The 15,945-nt window shown below is 31.8% G+C and overlaps 1 protein-coding gene across 2 annotated transcripts in view; it reads right to left on the bottom strand.

Annotated features, from left to right (window-relative positions):
* LOC122718485 (cyclic AMP response element-binding protein A) overlaps positions 1-15,945 on the bottom strand; it is a 37,037-nt gene that overhangs the window by 6,741 nt on the left and 14,351 nt on the right. The window contains exon 1 of one of the 2 annotated variants that reach the window (XM_043943559.1): positions 8,796-9,046. The exons of the other annotated variant lie outside the window; for it this stretch is intronic. Within the exon in view, the coding sequence (XP_043799494.1) occupies positions 8,796-8,849 (54 nt within the window). The 5' untranslated portion in view covers positions 8,850-9,046. Of the gene's footprint in view, positions 1-8,795; positions 9,047-15,945 lie in introns of those variants that run through there. 2 annotated transcript variants of the gene reach the window in all.

Raw genomic sequence — 15,945 nt, 5'->3', positions numbered from 1 at the left:
TTAAAATATTTGAATTCGTTATCTGCTTTAAAAGTTTTGGAAGTGGACTCTTAAAAGGTTTAATACTTTTTTTTTTTCTGGAAAGATTTATGGTTATTTACCGATCCGATTTTAGATTTTCTTTGATGAGGGATACAGGGAACAGAAAGTAATTGTACGTATATTTTTTATTCAAAGTGGAACACATAAAATTTCGATTGATATTAACGATAATTCCCGCTTTTCATCATGAATATTAATGCCGAGAGCAATGAGAAAGTTCAAGTACAAGATTCTTTTTTAACTTTCTATAATATTTTTTTCATCGATGGAGGGAGGAGGAGGAGGAGGAGGAGGAGGACTTGTAAAGTAACTTAAATCTTCCAATTTCTTTTCCTTTCTTTTCTTTTCATATTCATTTAAGCAAAATAAATTTACTCGAGGGATCGAAAATCTCCTCGATGATGAATAATTTTGCATGAAATTCAATAGCATTATATCATGAGCGAACTTCTGTTATATTTTGCTGGTCGGTTGCGAAAATCTTGGTTTTATCAGAGCAGATACCGTTACACGTGATTGCGTTACATAGATGCAAGAAGAAAGATATTCTCGGTCTCCAGTTCGAAAGTCCGTATTATAATGTAACTCTAAAAGTGAAACGTACAAGACGTTTCAAAAATAATTTAGCAGACGTTAAATTATATATTATCACGAGATAAGAAACGATAAAAAATAAAAGACAATTAAATAAAATTGAATTCATCTTGAATTTTGTGTGTCTGATGATGAATACCATCATCCATCATCGTCAATCAGAAAAATTAAATTCTTTCTATAAAATAATTATTAATAAAATACTTCCTATGAATATAATCTCAACAACAATTTGTTTTCGTTTAAAAATATATTCTTCACAGCTGTGATAAAGCGAATAAGTAAATAAAATTGTAATAAACAACATTATTTTTCAACAAGTAAAAAGTCGCACATTTTCTGTCATAATTATGTAAAAAATTTCACAGAAAAGAAATCAATTTTATTCGTCCCTCGCCAAATCGTACGAAAATAAATGGCAATACATTCGTTTTGAAGAAGAAACGATTCGACATATTGAACAAAAGAGCACTGGAAACAATCGTGACTCCCGTTCGTAATACCATTCATTCTTTCCGTATCTTCATCATTTGTTTCACGTCGCGGGTTCTGCACTTTCCTCCCACTCGTTATGGGTCGTTTCTCTAACGGGCAGGGGAAAACAAAGCTTGTGATTTTCCAGAACCAAGACAATTATTCTGCCCTAGACAATTAGCAACCAACAACTTGGGACCGTGGCTCCGTGACACTTTTTCAACATCCTTTTCCTTAAATAGAATTGAAGCCATTAACCAGAGTTGAAAAACTCTAACTTGAAGTTAAAAAATTTCGAAAAAAAAAGTTACTTTGAGCGATTTATTAAAACGCTCGATATAACTTCGATCGTTCGGCACTTTAATATATTTGCGATTTTTATTATTGTTTCGAACGACGAATTAACTTCAAATCATCACTGTTTTGTCAAGTCATATCGATTGCACAGACTATGTTCTCCTCGAGTCAGAGAAAAATAAACTGGAAAGGGTAAAAGAGAAATAGAATAGGAAATATAAAAAAAATGATAGAGAAAAATTTTCCAATTCGTTTCGACCTTAAATTAAACGTCCTTTCTTCAAAGAAAAAAAAAAAAAAAACCAGAAGTTTTTAAGTTATTAAATAAGAAGAATCGAATTTTATCGAATAATTTTTTTATTGAATAAAATGTTTTAAAATTACGTCAACCCGTTTATTTCTTCATTGGATTCAAAGAGAATCGTGATGCAATAAAAATTGAAGGAGAAGAAAATTTTTTCCGATTATTTCATAACCGCAAGGATCGTTCCTTTTATTTATTTTTTTTTTTTCTTTCTTCTTTTTCATTCAATTGACAGAAAAGAAAACGTAAAAGAATAATAACAACAAGTGAGAAACGAGGAAGAAAAAGAAAGAGAACAAAGAAACGTTCGTCAAGGAATTTAACCGCAGAATAGAAAATAAGAAAACACGATAAAACAAGAGAACGGATTTTTAAATTACAATCACGGAACTTGTATTCGCGAAGAAGATATAAAAGATATAAAAATTGTTGTATTAACCATTCTTTCTCTCGATTGAGAAGAGAAAAAAAGAAGAAAAGGAAATGTACAAAATAATAGAAATATAGCCAAATCTAACCAAAAAAAAAANAAAGAAAGAAAGAAAGAAAAAGAAAATTTCTCGTCCTCTCGAGCCCAGCCCTTTTCCAATTTTCCAAAGGAGAAATGCTCGAAAGCAACCGGTTCGGTTGCCAACTGCGAACTGACACGTTCAACGGCTGGATTCACTGGAGATCTGTTGCGCTTCAGCAATGCGGAACTCGAGCCCAAGGTCGCGACACTACTCTTCCTTCTCTATCTCGAACGTTCCACTCTTTCCACCACCGCGCTCTTTCTCCTCTTCGTGCTCCTTCTACCCTCTTCGTCTGCTTTTCCGTTATGCTTGGAATCGCAGCATCGCCGTTTATCCGCGATTTCACTTCCGCCGGAAGCGACCCGATAACGGCCCATTTTCCGCGAAAACTTTTCCTCGAGAAAAACTAGAGGCTTTTTCCCCTCGATTTTTCGTGTATTCCCATCGATTTGGGAAAAGTTCTCGGGGAAGAGTTAATTAAAAGAAATTGCATCTTTAAATGCAATTATCTTTGTGAATTAAAATGAAATTTCGTTCTCGTTCAGGTTTTAATTTCACTTTTGAAAACGGAACAAATATTCTTTTGATCTCTTCTCGTGATTACATCGATATTGATTATTTGTTAAATGAATGAATATCATGCATATCGATCGAGTTGAATAACAACAAGAATAGGAATATATTAAAAAGTAACGTGTTGGAGAGTTTTTGTATTTAAATTTTTATTCTCAAAACTAACGGAATCTACGTCTTCGAAATTCTCGTGAATTATTTAAAATTGCGCAAGTGTTACATTCTTATTTTTTCCAAAATAAAAGATTCTTTGAAAATCAATTTATCTGCGATTCTTTTGGACAGTGTGTATTATTTTCGATACATTCGATATTGCTCCTATGCTCTAATTATTAAGTATCTACATATATCGAGAATATTAATTATTCTTAATAATAATTGAACAGAAGTCTGAATTGAAAATTAATAGACAATCAACACTGTTTGCCGTATCAAACAGAAATAAGTTCCAATTAAAGACCACCTGTTCTTTTACGAAGTCACGGTTCAATAATCCCCAATTACAGTTATCCTAACTAATTTAACTTAATCAACCATGAACAACGTCGTCGAATATTCAAAATTCATGTTTCCATTGAATTTCTAATTAATCTAAATAAACTATTACAATATTTATAATATAATAAATCAATCTCTTTATTATCTTTATCAATTTAAGAAGAGAAAAAGAAAAGAGTTAAATGAAATCAAAATATTGAAAAGAAATAAGAAATATTAATATCTAATCCATAAACATTGACAATCTTTTCAGAATAAAATCGATTCTAAAAGTAAAAAAAAAACGCAAGATAGAATAGAAACGTCTCTATCTTCCTCCATCTTTCCTCCTTCGTGTCTATCTCCGTCTTCCTTTATCGAATTTCAACAGCTTACATAAAATAAATGATCGATATTTTTACATATCAACTTTTCCACTTGCTCTCTAGAATCGATTTGCCAAAGGTGAAATATATATATTAACGCGCGCACATACATCTTAATTCTCTAATTTATCCGTGTCTCTGTAATTAAAAAAAAAAAAAAAAAAAAAAAGAAAAAAGAAAAAAACATTGGCGAGAAAATAATTGTGACTGTGTCGATCGACAGTTTCGAAATCGGTATTAATTCGAGGAGCGGTACGACGAAGTGGAAGAGCCGGCTCAGCTATTTTCCCCTACAGTTATTTCGCTGGGTAAGCCCCCCCGTTCATGTCATTGCCTTCGCGAAACAGTAGAAATCTATGGTTGCTAACTGGTAATTTCCGCTTGCGACAAATCATTTTTCTTTCTGGCCAAGCGGACTCCTCCTCTCTTCTTGCCTTCAACGACAATCAGAACGGCAATCGAAAGTCACGTTTCTATTCGTACGAAACTTTGTTTTGTAGCACTACGTACCTTTTTTTTCTTTTTAAGAAATCGTAAAATTTCTAAAGGCGCGGTGAAAATAATAATAGGCAACAAGTTGAGGGACAAGGTAAACCGCTCACCAATTCAATATAAATTATCCATCCAATCAATTTCTTTATTACAATTCCATCGTTATACACATCGATACGTGCAATTAAAATTATCCAAAATTTATTAACGGACAACTTTCTCTATTTATTTATTCATTTTCTAAAAAAAAAAAAAAAACATTTTTAAAAAAAACAATTTTCAACCTACTTTTCGATATTATTTAATAAAAGAAAAAATAAATATCCTTGATTTCGAACCCTTAAGTTCATCCCTCCCAAGAGCGAACTTTAGCCGAGTTGGAATGGAATAGAAAAGAATTTCACGCGAGACAAGTTGTGAAATGTAGATTGGACTTTTTCTTTTCTTTTTTCTTTTCAGATAAGCGCGTTTTCCCCGACGATTTTTCCCTCTTCTTGATGGAGGCATCGATCGACCAGAGCATAATGTATTAGATGACTATCGAGGACGTGGTTCGCGTAAAAAGTCGATATACGGTCGGGTCACGTTCACGGTTGTTCGAAAAGTAACGTTCGAGTCGCGAGCAATCGATACTCTCTCTGCGACTCAGAGTACATTAATTATAATAATATTAACCACGCTGCCAATTGTGATATTGGGAATTGAATTTGGGAAACGTCGAATGTTTGAATTTGAAGTGATTTTTCGTCACTTCGTTCTCTTGAAGTTTGACAGATTTTCTTAGAAGGAGAATTAAGAGAGAGAGAGAGAGAGAGAAAATTAAAAAATTGTAATTTTCGTGTCTTTGTTATTTACGATCGACGATCTTTCGTATAATTTAAATTTCTTATTCGACGTGGAGAAGAATTTTGAATTATGGAATTTTAGAGAGATAGAGAGAGAAAAACTTTCATGCGTTTTAAAACTTTCTGTTTGTTCAGACTCGTTGTTTATTCAATTTTCAATATTTTTCGAATTTTTCTGTTAAATGGCACATCGAGCAGGATTTACAATTTCAAAAACATTTATAATTTCTTTTATATTCTTGGATTAGCTTTTCTTTCTGTTTAAATAATCATCTTAAAAAAAAAAAAAGAAAGAAAGAAAGAAAAGAGGTATAACTTTTAATACATTTATTATTCTTACTTGAAAAAAATAAACAATCAATTTCTTATATTTATTTTAAGAACCACCCATACTGATTTATATCACCTTGTAGAAGAAATATGAAGATTAACAGACGAAATAATTAATCCCTGAATAAAATTTAAATCGTCAATTGGTATGTAATCGATCTGTTTATATAATAGTTGAAGATAAAACAAGAAAAATAATAAAGAGAAAAATATTGCATAATCGTATTCCGCGAACTCTTCATCCTAAGTTTTGCCGCTTTAACTAGTTAAATATTTATTCGTTTTGTATAAAGAGAAAAAGATATCTAACGATCGATAAAACACATTTCGCGACATTAAATTTCTTGAAAATTGAATGCAATGACAATTAATATTTATAATGGTTGGAAGTGTATAATCTTTTTTTTTTTTTTTTTTTTTTTTTTTCTTAAACATAAGAAGAAGGATAAAATGCTTGTTAATTATCATTAATTATTAGATTAACTCAAGAGATAAAGAGAACGAAACTCGTATTTCTTACGATTTTTCGATATGAAAAAAAAATTACGTAATGAAATCATCATATTTTTTACAAAACCTTTTCAACATATTTTACGTCTGATAAACGTGTGATAAAAAAGGAAAATATAAACATAATTTCATAATATTTAAATAAATTTTTTTTTCTCAATAGCGCAGTGCGTGTGAATAAGAAGTATAAAAATGTGATGTTTATAAAAAAAATAAATGCACTTCAAAGCAAACAATTACTCAACATTTTTGTAGAAGAAGAAACAAGAAACGAGAAACTGTCTTGAAAAAAAGAAATCATGCTTTTTTTTCCTTGTTTCGTGACCGTGCAACGAGATCAAAGTATAAAATAAGAAATAAAATAAGAAATCTGAGGAATCACGCGCAAAGTATTCAAAATCTAGAGAAAGAGACTGCACCGAAAACCGGTATTTCCCGTTGAGAAACAGGAAAACAATCACGAATTTACAAGGAACGAGGCAACAAGGCGTGCAGTTATGCCAAGTATCCAACAGAATTGACCTTTCTGTTCGCCAGCTCGCTGGTAAACTCCACTGTGCCAAGTGTAAAAGAAAGAATCCTAAAAAATCACGGCCACCGAACGAAATATAACGAATATAACGAATTTTCAATTTCTGAACCGTCTTTTTATTTAAAAAAAAAGAATATATTTAAAATATTCGTTTAATAAATTGACTTCTTTATCGTGAACAATTTTAATTGTAATTTTAAAAACGATGATGTAGCAATTGAAGAGACACATTTCAATAAAAAAAGAAAAAAAAACAAGATTATTAATCAAATTCGAAAATAATCTAAAATTCTTTTTTAATTTTATTATTATTTTTTTTTTTTTTAATAAAAAGAGAAGATGAAATTTTAACAATTTTTAATCCTCATTTATTTTTCCTTCTCCTTGTCTCGAGTTCGCAAAGAAATAAAGATTCAAAGGAGAAGTAAATATTTTATTAAGTTGAAGAAAGAAAAAAAAAAAAATTCAAGAATTTTGTTCATCCGACCTACATTTCGGCTTATCTCAAGTTCCAAGATTCCGGTTTTTGTTTGAGAAACGAGTCAAGTCGATGGTTGTAAATCCACCAACGTGAGATTATAGTATATTCTCATGCAATAAAAAGGTTTCGATTAAGCCTTTTGCGATCTTGATTGTTGGTCCTCAATAATGCACACGTCCATTCGTCGTCCGTGTATAAACAGTCCTCCACCGAGTAGAACACGTTGCGTGCACGACTGAACATACAAAGTTACGTAAAATTTATTCAAAGGACATTTAAACAACAGCCTGTAAGGCGCCTTCTCTCAGCTTGGAATTGTACGTTTGCTTTGGGAAGAACACGAAGCTGGTTCGTGCTTCTCGAATATTACTTTGCATTCGAAAAAAAATTGGTAATGTTTAAATTTCATTTGAAGAGAGAGAGAGAGAGAGAGAAGATTTAAATGATTTAAAAGAATCACAATCGAGTTTCTTAAATTTTAATAGAAATGGCAATAATAATACCTCTTTCCTCAAAATCAAAAAATTCTGCTACTAATTTTATTCGAAACATTTAACAGCTTTCGAAAAATTCCATAGATCCACGTACACGTCAAATCTCCAAGAAACAAAAAAAGAAGAAGAAAATACTCGTACAAAACTTCTCCTCCAAAAAATAAATCTCAAAAAATTTCCATTCGAGAGCTCAACTCTTCTCTCGTCTCTGGTAAAGTAATCTCGTCGGTTATAGAGAATCCACGACGACCTATAGGATTCTAGTTGGCAGAAGTCACTTTTACCAGCGTGTACCAGCCTCGATGAAGTCACGAAAAAAGGTGAACGTCCTCGAGTCCCATCGAAACCGTCACTTAGTTCCCCACTCTCCCTCTCTCTCTCTCTCTCTTTCTATCTTTAGACGTTCGCCTATATGCATGTATCACGAGCAAACCGAAGAAGATGGCTTTTCTCTTCATCGTCAACGACGAATACGATGGAGAGACGATAAACGACAGATTACACGTTCTCTTACTCGGATGGGACTCGTTTCAAAAACCTGATCCTTCTCTATCGAAGTGGTACCAAGCAGTAGCCGAGTGTCATAAGAGAGTCGAGAAACTCTAGAAACCTTGAAACGAATGGGGGAGAGAGAGAGAAAGAGAGAGAGAGAGAGAGAGAGAGAGAAAGAAGAAGAAAAGGGGGTACGTGGATGGCGTGTGTCGGTCGGAAATACCGGAAGCAAGGTTCATTTTATGGATTTAACGTTGGTTTACCAACATAAGTATCGGATCTTGGTAGAATGAAAGAGAGTTGGAACTTTTTTTTTTCTTTTTTTTTTTGAATAATTCAAGCCTTGGAGTTTTGTTATTATATACTGTTGTACGAGTCTATGTTTATTATTATGTTTGATTCCAAGTAAATTTTAGAATAGTTTTCTATTTATATATCTTTCAATTATTTGTGTATTTCTAGTATATAATTTTGATATCCTAAGTTTCAATTTTGGAAATAATTTCGATCGATTCGTTGTCTTATTTTATTTTATGGAACTAGATTAGATGTATAGATTAGATGTATAAAATTATACACATCTTATATAAGATTATTGTGTATAACGGTATGTATTATGATTTTATTATACCAATAAATATAATGTTTGCGAAGATAAGAAGAGGATTAATTATCGTTATATCATATTTTAACGATGTAAAAGAAATTTTGATCGCCTGTACAATGTAAAAAAAAAAAATATTCCTTCACAAAAATTATTATAATATGTCACGTACCATTTTAATTACCATTATTTGTACATAAAAATTCAAAATTATTGTGGCTCAAGGATTAAAAAATTGCCTCATCGTTATAATCATACATACGATTGTGATTCAATTCGATATACCAAAAAAATAATAGAAAGATAAAATGAAAGATAAAAAGATAGATATCAATCAATATCAAAGGCAATCTCACCTTCCAACAATCGGCCGAATCGTCGTCCAATTCCTGACGCAAGAAGATCCACATATTCTCCGCTCACGGCAGAGCCACGTCGCGCATTCTAAATACCCAAACACCCGAAAGAGGTTCTCGACCGACGCGTATAACCCCTCAGACACAGACGACACAGGCAGGTTGTGAGCGTTCGAAAAATGCCGAGTCGCAGCGTGGAATTCTCACGTAACTTGGGGAATTATTTACGCCTCGATTTCCTCTCACGGGATTCGAGCACGCGGGCGAAAGGAGAGGGAGAGGCGTCCGATTCAACAGGTAGTCGAATGCCTCCCAGTACGAGCGGGATTACACGCGGCTCAATGTCGGTGGAAAACACGGCGTTTTCCACGAACACGTTCTTAAACCGATCAACGATTCCTCGAGTGGAGGGGACGCGTTGCTGCCTTTCCATTTGGACGAGGGCCAACGATGGGTGCTACACGGATATCGGACAGGTGGGGATGAAAATTTGGAGAAATGGAGGAATGGGATTTTTCGGTTGTCGTTCCTTCTTCTCTGAGAAATTTATTAGGAAACGAAAAGGTGGGGATAAAAATCTGGAGAAACGGAGAATTTCTCGTTAAATCTATAAAAATTCTAAGGGGATGGAGGATGGAGGGAAATGGAGGAAATTGAGATGAGTTTGGAAAAGTTTTGTTCAGAAAGAAGTCGATGCACTTCTCTAAAATTATCCAAATGAAAGTGTGTCGTTTACAGCTGTATCTCTATCTTTCTTTGCTATTTTTATCGTTTTCGAAATTTTTTTTTAGACATGGATTATTATGGAAACGAAGAGAAAATGAGTGAAACGATGAAAATTCTTCTCTTAATAACTATTAAAAAAAAAAAAAAGAAATTATAGAAAAATTATATTTATCTCGATTTTTCTCGATAATTCGAGTCGAGATTTCAATTCGATCTGATGGCTGTGAAACAATGTGACATGTTGGGGGAAACGAGGAGAAGCATGACACAGTTTTATAAATAAAATCACCACTCTGAATAGATTGTTACGATCTTCAACTTCCGTTTTCATGCGGACGCGAATGCGCGTTGAGACTGCGTTGCGAGCGTGTGTACTACTCGGATTTTTAATTAACAACGACTAACTGTCGACAGAATTATTACGGAATAATTATTATACAGATTATAAATATACGTGGATAAGCATGAATTTTTAACAAACAAAATAATTACAATTTATTTATTATTTCCTACAAACGATATACAAATTGGACATTTCGAGAAATTATAACGTTGTTCGATTCGTCTGACGAGTATGTTAATTTGCATACGCGCGAATCATCATGGCAAAATTATACTTGAAAGAATAATATACAGCGAAATGTATAATATGTGCGTTGAAAAATGAATCTTTACGAATATTCATTAAATTGTAAACGTAATAAAACAATTCATTAATTGTAAACGTAGAGTAGCCGTGTAATGTAATTCCACGAATTAAATTAATTTGACGAAGAAAAAATTAAAGATGGCGGGGGAGGGGGAAAGCAAGCAGTGCGTTTAATTTATGAAAATTTTGCGGGGAATAAATAATAATAATAAAATGGATAACGCGATAGATAAAATTATGTAAAATTTATAAACGCAATATATTTCTGAAAAATTTTTGAAAAATCAAGAGACAAATTTCCAATGTAAATATATTTATCGTGCGGTAAAGCAAGCGTGATTACACATGCACGCCAAGAGTTTATGGCACATGCGATTTTTCGAATAAGAAATATCGTTTTTTTCCAAAGATAAATCAGTTCGAAGCGTTTTTCTAAATTGAAAAAAAATTTTTAAAAATTTATTCGGAATTTTAGCGCCTTACTTTTACGTGCAACGCGCCATTTTCGATAAAAGAAAGTCAAAATTTGTTGTAAAAAAGATAAAGTAATAATTGTTACAGATTTTTAAATACAAATATTTTTATTTTTCCTCCACAAGGTAAACATTTATTTTTCTAAATAAAATTGTAACGCAACGTATCTTTTCAACGAAAAAAAAGATAGTACAACATTTATTATATAGGCTCATTCATGAAAATTCAAGAAAACATTGCTACTTGTATCATTATACAAAAAAAAAAAAAAGAAAATTTCTAAATTACACAGAAAACGTGCAAAAGTTTCTTAAAAAAAATCAATATTACCATCGATATCTTTTGTTTCTGGATATTAAGAGATCTAGTTAAAAGAGAAAAATATTGGCAAAAGAAATTAATTTTAATCGAAGGAATCTGATCGTCGGGGAAAAAACGAAGGGTACGAATTTAATAGCGCTTATTTCATTGAAATTTTTGCTTGTTGAAACGAAATCCCAACAGCGAGAAACGTAGTTGGGAACAGGACAAAGAGCATTAAACAGTACAAAGACGCTATCAATCACAAAAATAAATGGAACTCGACTAGCCAGACGGTCGACAAGCGAGCCGATAATGCTAAAATAAAACGGCTCGTAACTTCGGAAGGAATCAAGCGAAATTATTTATGTTCGAGCGCGCGACGACTGATAAGCGACAACTATACGCTGTAAAAATTATCTGGAAACGCATTCGTGCCTCCCAGTTCTCAGATAACGTCAAATGAATTTAAGAAACTATCGCGAGCAACGGTTCCCGATTTATCACACTTTGATTATGAAACATTGAATATTAAAAACTAATCTCAAATATATATATATATATAATTATGTATCTATACTCGACATTGTTGAAAAACAAATTTTTAGAAAAATTGCACGATGATATATGAATGGAAGATCGATTCCAAATGGAAGAAAACATTTTATTGTAAGCGATATTTTTTTTTTTTAATTTTAATCTTTATTCGATCGATAATAATCTATTCGAAAGAAGAAGCTTTTTTCCTCTTATTCAGATTATAAAGTATAATTCAATACGGTTGCATTACGCACACTAGCCTGCATTCGAAACCGGATGTCATTATCTTCAATTTTTCTTCAAACTCTATCAATGCGCGAGATTTTATCGAGAAAACAAGGAGTTAAATCTCGGGGCTTCCCTCTTATCAATTAAATTCATAATGGGGAAAAATTATAGCGCGAATTATTTCTCCACAATGGTTTTAAAAAGGTGTGAAAGATTAGGAAAAACAAGAGTAGTCGATAATTAACAATTAACAATTTAATTGACGGGGGATTTCGATTTAATTAAACAGTTAATCAATTAGATAAATAGAAATATATATATATATATTTCAACAATCATCTTGTTTTCAAAAACCTCGATTTTCTGAAAATATAATGTTTTTGATTAATTGATATTGGAGGAGTGGTGATCCTGATCGTAGCCAATTATAAAAATTTTCCTAAAATAAAGATCACTTGTTTGATCTGCTGCACAACATAGAATTATACGTATATATTATACGGCTTTAAGAGAAAAATCTACGTATAATGGAATAATGTAGATTTTAGCGAATCATTTTCCACTTTGTTAATAAACCGCTGCAATGCGTTGATACACTTATTACCCGTCATCACTAATCATAGAAAATCCTCGTTAGCTCGTACTATTATTAATATAATCATTATCGTGAGCTACGCTTCTAGTTCACTATATTCGTTTGTTGATTGTTAAAATATTCTACGTGTTACGCCTCGTTAAAAATGTATTAAATATGATATTATAAATTGCGCGTACCTACGTGTTACACAATATTCTTTAAAGTAATTTGTTGGTTGTTGTTTTTGAATTCAATAGTACTTTCAATTTTGAACATTGCCCGGAAAGGGAAACGAACGAAGAAGAAGGAAAATTTGAACGAAAATTAAGGGAACGATTTTTCGTTGGAAAAATTATTGATTACTGACTTTCAATTTCTCAATTTTTAATTATTACTATTTTTCTTTTGCAACAACAAGTTTTTCCTATTTTTTATCATTGTATTAATAAATATCTTCAATGCTATTGGCCATTTTTTAAATGAAACGAACGAAGAAGAAGCAAAATTTGAACGAAAATTAAGGGAACGATTTTTCGTTGGAAAAATTATTGATTACTGACTTTCAATTTCTCAATTTTTAATTATTACTATTTTTCTTTTGCAACAACAAGTTTTTCCTATTTTTTATCATTGTATTAATAAATATCTTCAATGCTGTTGACCATTTTTTAAAAGACTGAATCGTTATTATTCTACAACGAAACAGTGCAAGTTTCTTAAACGAAACGAAAAAGATTAATGGCAAATTTTTTTTTTCTCATTTCCTTCTACTTAAAATTAAAGACCTTTTTCACGGAGATGCAATCACACGTGCTACAAAAAAAATAGAAAAAGATTATCAATCATAGCAACGATTACATCCTCGAAGCTAATTGCTTTCGACTGGAGATAAAAAAAAAGAGTTAAAAAAAGAGGTCGAACAATTTTTTTCTCTTTGTCCCCTTCTTTTCTTCTTTTTCTTTTTTTTTTTCCCTTTCTTTTCGCGATAATATAACGAAAGAGAAAAATAGAAGAAAGAAAAATAAGAAACGAACAGTATGCAGGTACACGAAGTCCGCGATAAAGCGGACAGAAAATTACGCGCTCGCGCGTACACGCGTCGATAAGGTTTTTTATCGGCGGTAGTTTTCCCGTCACGTCGATTGCGCGACTTTTCCATTTTCCTTTTCGTTTATTAACATCTTGCGAACCCTCTCGTGAAAAATATCAACAGCCTCGAGGATTTTGTGAATCTCACAATTTTATCCATCACGATCATTATAGATAAGAGAAATCTGCATGGAACGCAGATGTTGGAAAATATTTTTCGATAACACGATCGATGATCCTTGCGCAAGATTTTACGCCGAGAAATTGTAATAATAGATACTAAATTGTAATGTAAAGCGGTGTACATACCGTAACAATAGTTGTGATAGCGGATGAATGGTAATGGCGATAAATAAAATGGCAAGATGGTGTTAAAAAGCGTAGTAATTGGTATATATAGTATGGCAATGATAGAAGAATAGTAAATATATATATATATACACATAATGTGTAAGAAAATAGCATCCTGGTTTATAGTGTCCTGGTATAAGAATATATAAGAGAGGGCAATTTTATACAAACATTAATATTGCAAATAAGTTATAAATAATAATAATAGTATTATACTACTGAGAATAATGTTTTCTTCGTTTGACTTGTCGAGAAGTTATTACAATAACCAGTAAATACTGTAATGATACGATACAGAGATTAAGAGGACGTAATATATTAATATAACAGATATTATAATATTATTACAGAATCGTGTTGCAATCTAATGATACTATAGAATTAATAATATCTATTTAATAATATCTAAGCAGTACCATATATTATTATACTAATCTAAAAATAGAAACTTTCGTTCCAATAATGTTTGTATGCATTAAATATCTTTGCAATTATGCTATTTTTAATAACATTATCAGATACGGTATCAGTGTTTTTCTTAAATCAGAAACTGTCGTTAAAATAATTTTTAATTTTTAATTTTTAATATTACTATCCTTCGTTAATAGAATGTTAACGCGCCAATGGTCGTATATATATATATATATATATATACGTTAAATTGCTTTAAGCAATTACTATGAAAATTGAAAAAACTTTCTAAAACAAAAAAAGAGAGGAGAAAAATTTTAAAATCGACGAACGAAATTCAACGTTTCGAACGACTGCTCTCAGTCGTCCCTAACATTTTATCGCGAATCTCTCTCTCTCTCTTTCTCTCTCTCTCTCTCTCTCTCTCTCTCTCTCTCTTCCCTCGTCACCCCAACACCACGTATATCGCATCCACGATAATATATCAACTGTATCGTCGATTACAGCAACGTTATTATAACATCGGTGGCACGATTCGTCTCGTCTCGTCGACGAGGTTAAAAATATCGATCGTGGGATTCCTTGACACTGTAATCACGCTTTCGATTTGGTACGTGATGCAATTTATCTTCTTTCCTTATTGATGATGTTGTTATGTTGTTTTGCGCTACATAATGCGAGATATTGTTTATGCAATTCGATCGTTTGTCGCGAGAAATTATGAAGGAGAAAATATGAAAATTTCTTATTAGATAATTTAGGATATATTGAATTTCTTTTGATTGTTTGAATTTCTATATTTCTTCATTTTCTAAAATAACTTTTAATCAATATACAACGAATAGTATTCCTATTATATCGTGAGTATATTACGATTATGTAATTAACGAAGCAAGAAGGAAATGATCGACGCAAAAAGAAAAAAATCGGTATTATCTATATTGAAGTTTTCGCTGAGACAATATAAAAAGCCTTTTATTGCTGCATGTTTGCAACGAATATACAATAATTGAAGTAATATTAATAAAAGAACGTGTAGATTTTATTTCGATCGACGAAGACAATAAATACATGAAAAATTTCCTTAATTTTGTACTAAATGAAAAAATCTTGCTCCAATTGATTTTTACCATTTTTACCATTCACAATTTACCATTCACTATTAATTAATTGAAAATTATCACTGTTTATTTATATTGTAAAAGATGTATTGTAACTTTATAAAATTAACTTTAAAAAAGAAAATTCTACGTGTGTTTCTATTACATATTATATGTGCACATGTAATTTCCATTTCACAAAATGATAAAATCGTTCAACCTTTTAAGAAAACGATGGACAAAAATGATAATTCACCTTTTCTCAAAATATTCAATAACCAATAATTCGAAAAACATTAGAAATCCCTTTCAAGTATGTCGTCCAGCTCGTCATTTATCACGAGGGAATTCAAAGTGAAAAGCGTGAAAGTAAGTAAGTTTATCATTGATTCTCTAGTTTCACTCCGTGTAGATTCCTTTTTTTCACGTTGAAAACAATTCCTCGAAACGAATGTCTCGTTCGAAGATCGAGAAATTTAAAAAAAAAAAAAAAAAAAAAAGATTCCAGTGAGAAGGCAATCCTTTCGATTCGTTCTCGATGCTGTAGAGCGGAGTACGAGGAATCGTAGATATATTTTATCTGCTTCCTCTGATAGCGTGGGGAACAATGGTCGATAGAAAAGAAAAGAAAAAAAAAAATAACAGAGCAAAAGAAACGAGGAGAACGTTGAAGGAAGCGCCTTTATTGAATTACACCGCCCGCGC

This window comes from Apis laboriosa, unplaced genomic scaffold, assembly GCF_014066325.1.
Source record: "Apis laboriosa isolate Shangri-la unplaced genomic scaffold, ASM1406632v1 scaffold64_cov150, whole genome shotgun sequence".
Classification (NCBI taxonomy): domain Eukaryota; kingdom Metazoa; phylum Arthropoda; class Insecta; order Hymenoptera; family Apidae; genus Apis; species Apis laboriosa.
This window is presented reverse-complemented; position numbering and strand designations above follow the sequence as displayed.